The sequence below is a fragment of the Mytilus galloprovincialis genome, chromosome 14 (genome assembly GCF_965363235.1).
Source record: "Mytilus galloprovincialis chromosome 14, xbMytGall1.hap1.1, whole genome shotgun sequence".
Classification (NCBI taxonomy): Eukaryota; Metazoa; Mollusca; class Bivalvia; order Mytilida; family Mytilidae; genus Mytilus; species Mytilus galloprovincialis.
Genome location: NC_134851.1, coordinates 22,304,483 through 22,320,210, shown reverse-complemented (window position 1 = coordinate 22,320,210; position 15,728 = coordinate 22,304,483). Strand labels below are relative to the sequence as shown.

The window sequence follows — 15,728 nt, the reverse complement described above, 5'->3', positions numbered from 1 at the left end:
TCAAGATATTAACATATTATTGACTATTTTACCCCCTATTTTTATACCTATTGTGACTGTTTGATTTGTTCTCACATTGTTGACAATAAAATGAAATTGTATGCGACAAGGGGTGGGGGAGGGTTAGCGAGTTATAAAATCATTAGAAAATGCACGTACAATGTACCAAGTTAGATAAGATAAGATAAGAAAACTTTATTTTGATTTGGCATAATTACAAATAAGCATTACAAGCTTTAAGGAGCTTTTGACCGAATACAAAAACAAATAATTAACATAAAAACAGTGCATTTTGACATTAAAAACAACCTGTAATACAATGTCAGGAATCTAACAGTTGTTAAACATTCGTTTGATGCTTTTTAACTTTTTATTCTTGCCATTTGATTGAGACTTTCTGTTTTGAATTTTCCCCGGAGTTGATATAAATACTCATATTGTCCGGACCGTCAATAACGAAACGAGTATATAAAAGAGAGGCTAAAGATGCCAGAGGGACAGTCAAACTCATAGATCGAAATTAACTGACAACGCCAAGACTAAAAAAGAAAAAGACAAACAGACTACTAAATAGTAGTAGACATAGAAAGTTAAAGACTAATCAACACGAGTATATTCTAATAAGGCCAAACCATACGTGTACGGGTGAACTATACGATCATCGTCAAAATACTTAAATAGTACGGAACATAAACATTTCAAGTTTTGGACAACTATCGTACTTTAAATAAAAATGAATATGAACTATGAACTATCCATCCAACCCCAAATGTCGTCATGTATGCATCATAATCTATATAGGGTTATACAATAAGCAGTGTTAAACAGTTAAAAAAAGAAAAGAACTACTGATTGATACACAGATAAACCAATGAACGAAAAGTTAAAGGAAATTGCAAACGAAAACCATTGCCTGACCAAGATTCCCGTTACACCATCGGACTTAATAGGCGTTTCATAGCATCCAACTTTAGCGTGTTATGTTATCACACTTATGCGTCTGCCACCATTGCACTTTAGGGCCTGACACCATCGCACTATAACCCCTACTATCATCGCACCTCAGTTTCTGACACCATTTAACTTTAGCGCGAATATCGATATTTAAAGTACCATCGCACTTACCAGTCTAACAAATATGTGTGCCCTTTTTTGGTTTTAATACTGATTTTGTAGTCTTAGTTTATGAAATAACGTCTGGATATAATAATAAGTTTGAACGGAATTGTAGGCGTAATTAGATTTATTAATATCTTTCGCTGCAATATAACTCACGAAAGACGATAACATTTGGATTTAGTTTTAGACACACAATTAAATCTTCTTTTTTCACAACATTGACATTTCAGTATGGAAAAAACCCAGTCAAGACATTTTAATGAATTTTGATGGCACACATACACATAAATGCTGTATTTGATGCAAGCTTCTACAGTTAATTAGTGTTCAAATTACATGTAACTGATTCAGTTGCAAGTATATAGTATGTCAGTATTGAACATGTTAAATGTTAATTAGTCTTATACATGACTGACTCGTACACTGATGATGTCTTTCGATACATTCCAAGGTACATCTCACTTAAACCGGAAAGTAATAGGGAGTGAGCTTTGATGCTTTAAATAGTTTAAATAGTTTAATCACGGTGAATCACGCTTCATTTTTTGCACCTGTCATAATTCAGGAAACTGATGTTTAGTGGTTGTTCTGTGTTAGTTTGGTTCATAAGTGTTTCTCCTTTTTTGTTTTGGTAAAACTCAAATATATCGAAAACGAGATTCATTACCTATGAACAGTTTAGATTGCTTTTCTTCATAACTAATGCTATTCAGAATTATACATCGTATCAATTTCAAATTCTAGAGTTTTTTTTTTTAATTTCACACAAGAACACCCTTAAGGTGATTTTAAAAAGATCCTTTTGGTTGAATATTTGAGTTGCTACAACCTAAACTAGCTCATGTAGATACGGGAGTAGTAAACCAAATAAGGAAACATTTCAATGTAAACAATTTTATCTAAAACCTACAGCGAGGAATATACACTTGATTCAAAGAATTTTACCTGAACTTTCTTGTAACTGCTGTCAACATCTATTTATTAAGAACACCATTTGAACTTAACGGATGTCCAGTGCAGTAAGTTCCAGATGGCGTACGGAAAATTACATTTTTTTTACTTTACTTTTTAAGTATTAGAAATCATTATTCGTAATTGTTTTGCATTGTTCAAATGGAACCGACAAAAGAACTATGTACAAGCTAACATTGAGCTAGATTTCTAGTAAGGTGTAGATGATCATTCGTAAGTTTTCTTTCGGTGGTAAAATAAATACTGAAGTGAAAGGGCATAGTCTGACTACTTTTGAAGCTTGCAATGCAAGTCTGCCACGTCTAGTAGGAAGTTGACTTCAAATTTGATGCTTCATATCGGGAAAGGCAATGCAGTCAGAAGGCTTTTTCAAATCAACAAACCTTCAGGGTTGCAAGTCAAAATGTCTGTTCCTATATAACATATGACAAAAAAAAACTTTGAACAGTTAAATTCAAGCTATGTTATTATTGTTTCATAACAAATATAAAAAAAAACTATATATCTTACTTAAGCTGGGTCACACATTGACGATTTCTACTATCGTCATTGATTGGGTTTATTCCAGATTAAAATTTGTAAAAGGTCTGATTTAAATCTTGTAAATCATGGTATGAAATTAAAATTCAATTAACAATTCATTTGATTATGACAACAACAAGATATTGATAAGGAAACGTAAAAAGTGAGGCGTTAACAGCCTTATTCGAGTCGATTATCCCTTTTCTTATCCGATTATTATATGCTGCAGCGTCCCGATTTAACCGAATATGATCCGTCATAGATCAGATAATGACAAGACAGTAGACGGACGCTGACGGAAGATATTAGAACACTGTTGTCATATTCGGGAAGAATAGGTACTATCGGAACGCAAACTTATCACAGTTTGTTGTACCGCACTGCAAACGGCTTTGTCTTGACTCAGTCGTATTGTGTTCTATTATTGTCCCCACTCTGACGTAGGTATTATTGCCGAATATCTTATTATTAACGGAACCGTTTTAGAACGGTTTTGCATTCGGTATGATCCGGCTGGAATCTGGACGCTTGATGTCTTGTATAACAGAAGATGTAACAACATTATCACGATTTAAACCTGACTAGACACAATTGGTTTACCTGAATGTAACGATACGCACCTAACTGTTGGGTGCTTTGCCTACCTCGCAAACGAACGTATTCGACTGTTTTCAGATACAGATAGTACATTCCAGACCATTTAGGATAATAATCCGATTTTTTCACTTTTTGTGGCCTAGCGATGCATCCGCGGTCTGATCTCAAACCGGAATCATAATCGGCACTGTTAAAACATCGCATAAACAATTATCTTTATTGCACATATAGTCCTAAATTTAAGCTAAAAACTGATACATACCAATTTTTTTTTTTCAAAATCACGAATACATTGAAGTTTAATAAATGGACGTCATCTTAACCCATTAAGATTAGTTTATTTTTGCCTTTATTTAACTGAAACGTTTCGTTAGTTTAAACACAATATAAATCTATTGCATCTTACATAAATATATGATACTTTCTTTCATTTAATAACAAAGATATGTTAGCCCTATATTCAGTTTTCATTCTATAAAAAAATAGTAAACCAATGTATCAGCCTAAATGTATATAATAACAAATCAAATATATACAAGACATAAACTATTTAATTCATAAGGAAATGTTCAACTCGACTTCCAATGTGCATAGTTCTGAACGCCAGCACGCACACAATTTATAAACTCGATAACACTTTTACGCGTTAATATACATGTATATGTACCAATATATTCGATTTTAACAACATCAACTGTTAATCATGAACACAATATTACCAAATAATACTTGAAAAAATCTAAAACAAAAAACAAAACAATTTATATCAATAATCATAAAAGCTATACAGAACCGCCCGCAGAGGGAAATAGTGCCGTGTTTCCATAAACAATACGCTTATGGTTAAAAATCATGGCAAATACACATCAATTACGTAAGTAATGTCGTAAAGTGTAAAAAAATCAAACGATAACATTATTTTCACAGCAAATTACATAATACTTCACGAATTGTACTCATGCTAGGTTGGTTTTTCAATATTTTAATATTTTTGTCACAAAAAGTCATAATACAGTCAAACCAAAAGAAATACAACTACAACTACGAAGGGGCTAAATAAAAAGCAAAAGCAATAATTTGATCTATACACCAAATATCTTTTCGGCATGTGGCGAAACCAAAGACATATTTTATATAAACAAATGACAGAGATACATCGTTCCGTGAAATGTTGCTTGTCACTCTCCAAAGAGGAATACAAATTTTATTAAACAGAAAATACATCGTATCTGTTTATATTTTGGGAAATACGTAGTACGCAGTCGTTTGTAACTGTTCATACGAATTTTTATCATGCAAGTTCTCATGAGATAGAACAGTGTTTTCATCACTGTTTTCGGTTTGTATTGGCTTGATTCCATCCTTGTTGCCTTCGTTTTGTTCAGTTTTTGTAAACACACTTCCCGTCATCTGAGTTACGTCTATTTCATCATACACACGTTCTTCTAGCTGGTACGATTGAGAATAGTCCTTCATTACTGATTTTTTCTTTGTCTTGCCTTGTTTATTTGTCCTCTTTTTTATCAAATAAATTAAACAGACTATCACCAACATAGATACCAAGGACACAGAACCAACAACACCGTAGACTGTGGCCTCATTCTTTTTTTCTACAATGTGAAAAGAAACATAAAAAACTATTTATATATATTTCATTCTGCCATTTAAAAACACAGTAATGTTAATTCTTAAAAAAAAATACCTTGTATTTAACAGACAGTCACAAAAATAAGGTCCAAATTACTGAACTATAAGGGATATAACATAAATATGTTTTTTGATTGGGAATGCGAGATTTACATAAATACGATCGGCGAAAGATACAAGAGGGATATTTAAACTCGTCATACAAATCAAGCTAGAAATCACACGACTAAAGAAAAAACACAAGCGACGATAATAATAAACGCACACAAAATACAACATAGAAAACTAAAGATTAAATGACACGAGGCCTACGAAAAATCGAGGATTATCTCATGTACTTCGCGAGGGTAATCAGATTAGCATCCTGTTACTCATGTAAGTACAAATCCGGTTGTAAGTCTATAACGGTATGCCTTCCTTAAAATAGGGAGATTGTGGTTACGCTACATAATAATAGTTAATACCTACATAGCTATATAATAATATAACGGTTACGATGTTCTAGCGAATAACATGAGTAATATTATAATATCCACAAAGCTCATACAAATCTTTAGCCGGTGTCGGTGTTTTATTGTGTATTCATGTAACATATACCTTTGGTAAGACACATTAAAAAAAATATGTGTACACAGTTGATTAATTATCAATTATAAATTAATATATAAATTAACTATACAAACATATACAAAACATCTTACTAAAGATTTTCAAATCGAACTCCTCCGTTTTATTACTGTCTCCAATTATATTTCGGGAAAACATTCTAAAACTGTATGAACGATCTTCATGAAGATTGCCTATCGTCCAAAACATTCTGTTATTCAAAGTTGTGGGTAAAGTTTTCACTTTTTCCCATTTCTTATCTCCTTGCTCACGATATTCTACAAAGAAGGATTGCTTGAACCCACCATTGAAATTTGTTGTCCATTCTACTCTGGCTCCGTTCGCAACAGGAACGAAGGTTACATTTAAAGGCGGTTCAGGAGTACCTGCAATATGATAGAAGTATTTATTTCGCAACATTGAAAAGTTTAGTTACAAAACTAATCTAGTGTAATTTCAAGACGCAAAATCCTTCATTAAACGGAAATCTAAAACTGAAACACATCATAACGAAAATGAAACAAGTGTCATATTTATAAATTGATACAGGCATTTCCTTCAGCAGAAAAATGTTGATTGAACCTAGTGTTATGGCTAGTTTGGCTAATATAAAAGTTGCATAGAATTCCATTATATTGACAACAGTTACAATTTGAAACGTTGATATTGTAGTAAAACATCATTATTACATGATTCTTCGTGAATGTAAATACAAACTATAGAAAGGAGAGGCATTGGTATTCGGAATTGATGTGTATTTGTACTCTGTCAGTCTGTTAACCTATATTTGTATCAAATGATTAAAACAAATAATCTTCTAATGCACGCCAAAAGTTTCATCCTTATTTGGACAGTATCTAATTAAACTCATCATGGATACCAGGATTAAATTTTGTATTTACGCAAAACGCGCGTTTAGTCTACATAAGACTCAAAATTATGATTGTTTTCTACTGAGTTGAAAAGGAGAAAAAACGTTTAACGCACACAGTACAGACATGTCCATCATTTATAGCAAGGCAAACAATTGAACCATATTAACACACTGGTTCATTCTTATTTGTTTTTGTAATTCGGCATTTTTACTGTGGAAACCCGATTAATGATATGCCACAATTTGAAAATTTGTCCTCTGATTGAGATTTAAACTCTTATTTTTCGACTATTAACACATGCATTTCAGAGAACGATAACAAAGAAAAACATGTTAAAAATGTATATGAATAAAAAACTTTAGACTTATGAGAAATTGCTTACCTGCAGAGAGTACTGATATCATGTGCACGCTTTGTCCAAAGTCGTTCTTTACTTTGAAAGTGTACGTGTCAATATTGTCATTTGTTAGCCGTTCTATTTTTACTGTTATTTTATAGCCTATTACTTTTATCTCTGTTCCAAGAAACCGATCCATCACTGACGTATTTTCTTCTATAAGTCTAAAATTACTTCCAAAAGTGATAGGTTGACTCCTTCCACCAAGCACTTCCAATTTGGTGTATTTTGGGATACTGAAGATGTTCACGACCAAAGAAATGGGACCAAGGTATGTACCATATACTTCGTCAACGTTGTCAGAAACAAAAACAGGTTTTCCTGAAATATGAAATTGACAAATAGAATAGAGAATGAAAAGGGGGAATTGTGTCAAAGAGACAAAAAAGGGAACCAAAGAGCGACAAAATTCACATGGCCCAAAGGGTTGAAAAAAACCCACACATGTCCCATTAACAGTAGTGTAGACTAGTTCAGCGAAATGGAAAGCGCAATAAACGCCGAAACATTACAATGACCCACAATTATTAAATCTCATAAGACAGCAATGTATTCTTTTTATCGATTCAACAGAACATGATTGAACTATTCAGTAAAACATTACAAAAAGGCATTTGAAAATGACCATATACTGTCCTCAGCATTTGAGGAATAATAATTAAACTACAACCATACATAAATTCGTTTTAATATTCCTTATTGTGGATTACTTTAATCATTTCAGCTGTAGTATTCCTATTTGTTCTCCGTGTTGGCTAAACTAACAAATTTCAAGCGTGTTTTATTGTACCTTCAACTACCAAATACACCTCAGCACTTTGTTTCACACGACCATTGGTGTCAGATATTCCGTTACTAGCAGTACATTTATAGTAGCCATTATCTTGATATCCAGAGTCTCTTACAGTATCTGTTGGTAAAGTGAGAGAACCACTTTGATTCCCAGACATATAACGGATATGGTCACCATAGTACGACTTATGTTCCCATTGGTAAAAGGTGTACTCCTCGGGAACTCCTTTTACTTTACAGACCAAGCACCTTTGCTTCGTGATTTCTGTATAATTTGTGTATATTATATCTACTTTCGGTGAATCTGTAAAGGATAAGAAAAGAGAGAGACGTTTTTTTACTGAATCTATCTAAGGTTACGATTGAAATAATAGAAAACTAAGTCCTCAATGTCTTTTATAACACTAAAAATCGCCACAAGACTTCTGTAGTTTTGGTTTGTTTCGTCGTTAGGTTTGATGTAGTCATTTGTAGAGAACTAGTAATATTTATATTACTTTGCGCCGTTTTCTTCATATCTAAAATTGTCGGTATACTTTCGAAAGTATACTGGTTACTTCGATATCTTTCTCTCCTGTATAAGAAGAAAGAGAGGTGTGTACAAGTGAAATACCGTAGCAACAATTTTTTGGCATTCGATGTATTCTATGATTGTCAAATGAGCATGATAATAGTAGAAATAATAGAAAGTTTCATGACAAAAGACACTACAGAATTTATATTTGAAAGCACTATACTTATACTGGTTGGCGATGTATGTGTACACGAGGTCAATTTAGACGTTTATGATATATTATTTGTTTTCTGTCTGTAAACTCTGCTAAAAGGTTATCAAAGGTACCAGGATTATAATTTTAATACGCCAGACGCGCGTTTCGTCTACATAAGACTTATCATTGACGCTCATATCAAAAATATAAAAAAGTACAAAGTTGAAGAGCATTGAGGACCCAACATTTCACAAAGTTGTGACGAATACGGTTAAGGTTATCTATTCCTTGGGTAAGAAAATCCTTAGTTTTCGAAAAAAATTCAAAGTTTTGTAAACAGGAAATTTATAAAGATTACCATATAAGTGATATTTATGTCAACACCGAAGAGCTGACAACTAGGCTGGTGATACTCTCGGGGACGAAACGTCTACCAGCAGTGGCATCGAACCAGTGGTGTAAAAAGTTATCAAAGGTACCAGTATTATAATTTAAAACGCCACACGCGCGCTTTGTTTACATAAGACTCATCACTAACGCTCGGATCGAAAAAGTTATATGCCAAGCCAATCATACAATTGAATATCTCATCTTCATAATTTTAAACATGCTTCACTTCATCCGATGTTGATATGTTTCGTCCGAACTTATAATATCATTCTCTTTCAATTTGCACATCAAACATGATAACTATGTCTATATCACAAAACAAACGAATACAATGAACTATATGATAGCCCATATAACATAATAGACCAGCTATATAAGTTTGGAAAACTGTCAGAAACTATCAATGATAGGTCATCCAAATCATATGTGCTTCATGATCAATAATTAAATATACAAGAAAATAACAGTCAACGTATCTGATATATTATACAAATGTTGTGTTTTTTTTCAAACTGACAAAGTCTAAACGTAATACTCGACTAAATCACCAACGTAATAGGTATGAATCTATCCTATTCCCGACTTGTTAAACGTGTTTACTACATTTTGATAAAGAAGATAAAAATAGAGGGTTATTCCTAATTAATTGGTGAAAGTTTTACAGATTAAAAAGGATATGTCAGAAATAAACAAAAAATAGAGTAAATACTTACACATTACAACAACATTTGTGTCTGCTCTTCCACTTCCTATTTTATTCGTAACAACACACGAATACAGCCCTGCATCTTTTCTTAGAATGCCGTTCATGATAAATGCAGGCAACGTTGAAATCAGCCGTGTCGTCTCACATATCTTAGTCCATGTATAATTGTAGGGCTTCGGGTTACCTTCAGCAATACAATTAACAGTCAGGTTGTTCCCTTCCTTAATCATTAATGATTCTCCAACTTTACCCAAGTTCACCTGTGGAGCATCTTTAAAATACAATATTAACAAAATTAGCACCAAACATTAAACGTGTCAGTCGTTAATCGTTAACTAACTGTACATTATATGACTACATGAAGTCTTATTATCAAGGCTGCATAATTTTATATTTCAATTTACTGTCATAAATGAATTTAAATGACTTAAAAATATTAAAAATATGAATGAAACACTAGATTGATAAAACACCCATGGCATTTGCTTTAAAACACAGAAATTAATCAGCTGCAATTTGAAAAACATTTCATAAATTATGAATATCCTTATACAAGAGATATATATGACACATGAACTAATCTTGACATAAAAATCATCATCTTCTTATTGAAAAAAACACACTTTTTTGTACACTTGTGTTCCTCTTTTTGAATATTTTTGGGACCAGCAGTCTGTGACTATCACAAACAAACAAAAGTATGCAAACTATGAAAATGCTGCATACTGAATGCTATTTTTATATCTTTTCAAATTTCAGTCACTAAATTGAATTCACTTAGGGAATACAATTGGAATACAGATAATGTTGGGGCTAGGGATATGCAATATTGTAAAAGAAGTTTTTAAAAACAAAAAGACGTGAATAAAACATTTACTAATCGTATCTGAATTCTCGGAACAGAATTATCGTCTTGTTAATTTATTGTGCTTGTTGAAATTTTTTTTTCAACAAAATGCACTGTATTTATAAAAATACAAATCCGGGTTGTCGCTGGACTAGAACAGATCAACTCGAATTGATAATGGTTGAGCAACGATACTAAATTTTGCTACACTTGGCTATAGTTTAGTTTTCTATCGTACATGGGAAACCGTACCATTCAGTTCCAACAATGTCTTCCTGATTTGATTTCATTAAATTGCACAATCAATATTGTTTTGCATACATTTCCTTCCTTTATATGATGTTGACGGTCTACCTACTTGTCTGATAAATGTAAACAATCCATAAAGTGCAAATTTACAAGTCGGATTCACAATCGATTTTCAAAAATTAGAATTCAAACGGAAATCGAAAATCAAGGATTGACTGCACAAGATAAATTCGGTTTCGTTTTTTAACATAAACGTTTAATAACATTTTTTTAAACAGAGTTTGTTTATATTTTGTTTATTTTCCAATCTGATAACTTTGTGAAAATACCAATTTTAATCTTATTTATTTAGCTAGGATTGTTGTTATTGGTCACTTATCGCATATTTCAGCAATTTGCTATGCATGTCTTAACGATGAATTACATTTCTTCATTCAATTTAATAAGAATAAACATAATGCAATCTTAACCTATGTATATATCATTTATATGACGATAAATAACCGTTAGACGATAAAAATACTCACAAAAAACATTAACGGTAATAGTTTGAGAAAGTGACACATTCAAAGCAGTGCTAATGGCTTTACAAATATACCGACTCTGGTGGTCTGTATGGCTTAGGGTGACAGTTAAATTTACAGTACTCGTATTACTTTCCTTGATGATGTTCCCATTCTTTTCGAATCGCAGGATCTCTTTTGGTTGACCACTTTCCACCGTACATTTTAATATTAATTCTTCTCCTTCTTTTTTTTGAACTGTGCTTTGATTTTCAAAATTTTCTATTCTTAGGTTCTTTGGGGGTTCTATAAATGAAATATAAAAACAAGTAACTTTCCGTATCAACCGTATTGAAACTACTACATTAACGGAAGCGGTCAATGTAAATCAATTAAAAGGTGTTATTCTTTTCCAGAAATTATTAGTTAAATAAATGGAGATCAGTTCACTGCTGATACAAAATCTACAAGAATACTTTCTTTACCGGTACAATCCAAACATGCATTAGGCATACAATGTTCTTTGATTTATAGGGGTTTACTTTTACAAATTATGACTTGGATATAAAACCGTCTCATTGGCACTCGTTTCTCATCTTCTTATATCTAGTTATAAAATAATTCAAAAAATATAGTCTTGATTTAAAAACCTGTACTTATCTTTATTTCGACAAACAAGACAACATTGTATGGCATCACAGTTTGTTTTTATTTTTATTACGGAAAGGTATATATTTTGTTATTTGTTGGAGGCCTTATTGCAATAGATATGATCGTTAGTTGTTCAAATGCTTGTAATGTGTATACATATTTATGATTTATTGGCAAGTATACTACGCCTTCTTTTTTTTCCATATATAATGCACACACATACATTTACACTACTGTTCAAGCTAAACTTGTAGTGTAACAAATAACACATTGAATAATAACAATATTTGCTCATAAGGTTCAAAGTTACTAAATAAAAGCCCGACATATCATTGTTTACTGCTAAAAAAACATGTTAGCTTATACGATCCTTATTTATGTTCAAGAAAGTCATTAGGATGTTTTAGAATAGTAACTTACTTCCTATGAGCAGGTTAAATTCATGCTGATAGGCTACATTCTGAATGGATACAGTACACTTGTAGATTCCTACGTCTGAAGTTTGAAAGTTTAAAATTCGTAGATTATATTCGCCTTTTGTGGGGTTACCAGTGATTCTAATTCGGTGATTTTCAGTATATAACGTGTTGTCTTTCGATATCGGGGGCACACTTCCGGGAACAAACCAATTCGTTGATGCGCTAGATGAATGGGTCGGACATTTCAAGTTAGCAGCTCCATTGATAGTCACTAGTACATCTAGTTTTGCATATGCTTATAATAGAAAAATAGACTTTTGTTTTGAATATCAATTAGAAAAGTCGGTCTATGAATTTGTTGACAAAACAACTTGTAAGTGCATTTTCAGCGTCATATTTAACTCTTGTTCAGATATAAAAAGAAAATACAATCTGATGTAAAAAAAAAAAAAAAACCACAACCGACGAGGGCATTGATTAACATCAAGTTTATGGTGTTTATTATGCATCCATCACATGTCCGGCTCCTCCACACTTTAAATTTCATTAACTGTAATAGAACTAGATCAGCTCATTTACACATATATCGACTTTTCGGTCATTTACAGATCAAAGATTTTTAACCATGTAATGGTCAAACTACAATGAACTATTTTAACAGATAAATCGATAATAGTTTGAAAAGGATTAGTTCATTCCATTGAAATGTACACCTAAAAACGATACATTATTTAATTACATTTTTCTCATTATGACTGATAAGGGGTTAACATCAATAGGCTTTATCCAGTTGTTTTATATATCAATCAATTTTGTATATTTATATATGAAGTAAATAATTACTCAGGAACATAAAATTCACTTCATCGTATACTGTAAACCGCATATTTTCGCGAATAATATTATCCTTTCTAGTCAACTTCACGGCTTTTTAATTTCGCGTTTTTATAATCAACACGATCAACTTGTCAATGATGTATTTTGAAAAGGAAAAATCTAAGTTTTACATATTCGCGGCAATGTATATGCGCGTTATTTTTTTACTCGGGAAATTCGCGAAAATAAAGAGCTCACAAAAATAAGTTGGTTTACATTATGCCTGGAATAGTCGTTGATTTGTAATGTCATTTTATATTTGTGGTGTTACGCTAAAAGATGAAACATAATGTTATTAACAAGTTTTATTGAATTTCGGGTCATATCTATAAAAAGAAAAATCACAAAAATACTTTACTCCGAGGAAAATTCAAAACGGAAAGTCTCTAATCAAATGACAAAATCAAATGATAAAACACATCAAACGAATTGACAACAATATATAACATGTATAAGTGAAACGAATTCTAATTACTTTTATATTTATCTATATAAGATATTAAGTCGCACATGCCTTATTTATTTTCGTAACAACATGATATCGTATGTAACAATATAATACTTATATGCTTTTAACATACATTTAACAGTATGAACTCACCGCAATATGACCATTGTTACTATTTTGGACCGTTAAAAAAATGTTCATATAAGATATATATATGTCGTAAATGAAAAAGAAATACTGAAAGCAATGCTTTATTTGATAATGATAATAAAGATCATATTTACATGTATCAATTGTTGACCATATAAGCAGTAATATCATGTGCTCCATAGATTTCATCTTCTGAAAAATGTGAAAAGGACAACAAGATTCGTTCATTTGTGTCAGAATATTACTGTTTATTCTGATAGTTAAACTAATATTAATCAAGGGATGTATTTTAATTCAATTTTTGATGTAGCTAAAATGCATGATGGTTGAATGCTAGCGCAAACAATATCAATACAGTTTCACTTATTATTACGACTTTTCAGGGTTTCTAAAGAGTAAAACAATAGGGTCCTATTGACGATAATGCAGTGTTGATTGTTTACTTGTGTTAAGATGATGTAATTAGGTACTAGCATTGACATATTGATATTTTGAAAAAAAAATATTATAAAAGAGGGACGAATGATACCAAAGGGACAGTCAAACTCATAAATCTAAAACAACTGACAACGCCATGGCTAAAAATGAAAAAGACAAACAAACAACAGAACACACGACACAACATAGAAAAATAAAGAATGAACAAAACGAACCCCACCAAAAAACTAGGGGTGATCTCAGGTGCCCCGGAAGGGTAAGTAGATCCTGCTCCACATGTGGCACCCGTCGTGTTGTTTATGTGATAACAAATCCGGTAAATAGTCTAATTCGGTAGGTCACATTCATGAAAGGGAAGGGGATTGTAGTTACGACGTAAGGAACATATCCGATATCATTTGTGAAACGGTTATTCCATAACGGTCAACCAACTCGTGATGGCGTCCGTAAAATTTACGAAGGGATGATTTCAACTTCACCATTTGGAACTCTTGGTTTAATAGCTTCCTTGTGAGCAGCAACCCTTTATCAAGAAAATCATGATAGGAAATGCAAGCACGGGAATATCGTATCAATTGGGAGATATATACCCCGTATGCAGGTGCTGTTGGAATGTTGCTACTTAGAAATGGAAAGTTCACGATTGGAAAGCTGAAATCGTCTCTTTTGTCGTAAAGTTTAGTTTTCAACCGACCCTCAATGTCAATTTCTAGATGTAAGTCAAGATATGAGGCCGACTTAACTGTATTTGTAGTATCCTTTATCTCTAGCTCGATTGGATAGATGCGTTCCACATAGTCACCAAATTTTGAATTATTTAGTGAAAGAACATCATCTATATAGCGAAAAGTGGAGTTAAAGGATATTACTAACTTCTTATCTTTCTTCCTAAGAAGTTCCTACATGAAGTCAACCTCATGATAATATAGAAACAAGTCGGCAAGTAGAGGGGCACAGTTTGTTCCCATTGGAATGCCGACAGTCTGTTGAAAAACACGTCCTCCGAACGAAACAAATATGTTGTCAATCAAGAAATCAAGCATCTTGATAATATTAGTTTCAGAGAATTTTTTGTTGGAATCAGAGTGATCCTTTACAAAGTAGGATTTATCCCTCCCTAAAACAAGATACTTGTATCTACGTTGGCCATTCCTTTTTACGAAGCAAAGAAATACCAACTCTTTCAATTTGTCTTTTAGTTTGGAATGTGGAATACTAGTGTAAAGAGTAGAAAATTCAAATGTTTTAATACTGTTACAAGATGAAAGAGAGTTAGATTGTATGTACTCTCAAAGATCTTTGGAATTTTTAAATATCCACATCTGATTCACGCCCCCTCTAGAATAGGCAGTTTCACAATTACTTTGAAGCCCGTCTTTGATTGCTGATAAAATAGATGTTAATAATTTAGAAAGAGGAGCGCTTTTAGCTATTAGTTACACAGTTTGTAATTGTCCTAATACGAGAATTTACCGGGTCAATAAAATTCATATCGGGTGAGGCGAAGCCAAACCCGATATGAATTTTATTGACCCGATAAATTCCGTATTAGGACAATTGAACACTGTGTAATGAATTTATCCTGATTTTGTTATATTACATATTATTATATTTAAATTCAGTATAAGGACAATATCAACCAAATATATTTAAGGTATTTAGTCATGTTAATCTAAAACTGTGAAAAATTAAAAAAATTAGGACTATAAAGCAACTCATTTTTTAATTTTTTTTTATTAGGTCAATGGTATAAGGGAGATAATCCCAATTGACGTAATAAATAAGGGAGATAATTCCTATTGACGTAATAAAAA

The 15,728-nt window shown here is 32.2% G+C and overlaps 1 protein-coding gene across 1 annotated transcript; it reads right to left on the bottom strand.

The window, feature by feature from the left end:
• Positions 1-3,544: 3,544 nt before the first annotated feature.
• On the bottom strand, positions 3,545-13,739 carry LOC143058725 (protein turtle-like). The gene is made up of 8 exons (XM_076232174.1): positions 13,611-13,739; positions 12,004-12,297; positions 10,957-11,238; positions 9,341-9,604; positions 7,526-7,831; positions 6,721-7,056; positions 5,559-5,849; positions 3,545-4,820 (listed from the first exon to the last, which is right to left on the bottom strand). Exons 1-8 carry the CDS (start codon positions 13,702-13,704, stop codon positions 4,444-4,446), a joined length of 2,244 nt encoding a protein of 747 aa, XP_076088289.1. The 5' UTR covers positions 13,705-13,739; the 3' UTR covers positions 3,545-4,443.
• Positions 13,740-15,728: the final 1,989 nt, after the last annotated feature.

Bases quoted from the DNA above. Each gene is read 5' to 3' on its own strand.
- LOC143058725 (XM_076232174.1), bottom strand. From the start codon at position 13,704: ATGAACGAATCTTGTTGTCCTTTTCACATTTTTCAGAAGATGAAATCT. The intron at 7,832-9,340 runs GTAAGTATTTAC...TATCCTTTACAG, and splicing joins CACAAATGTTGTTGTAATGT to ATTCACCGAAAGTAGATATA. The intron at 7,057-7,525 runs GTACAATAAAAC...TTCATATTTCAG, and splicing joins GGTGTATTTGGTAGTTGAAG to GAAAACCTGTTTTTGTTTCT.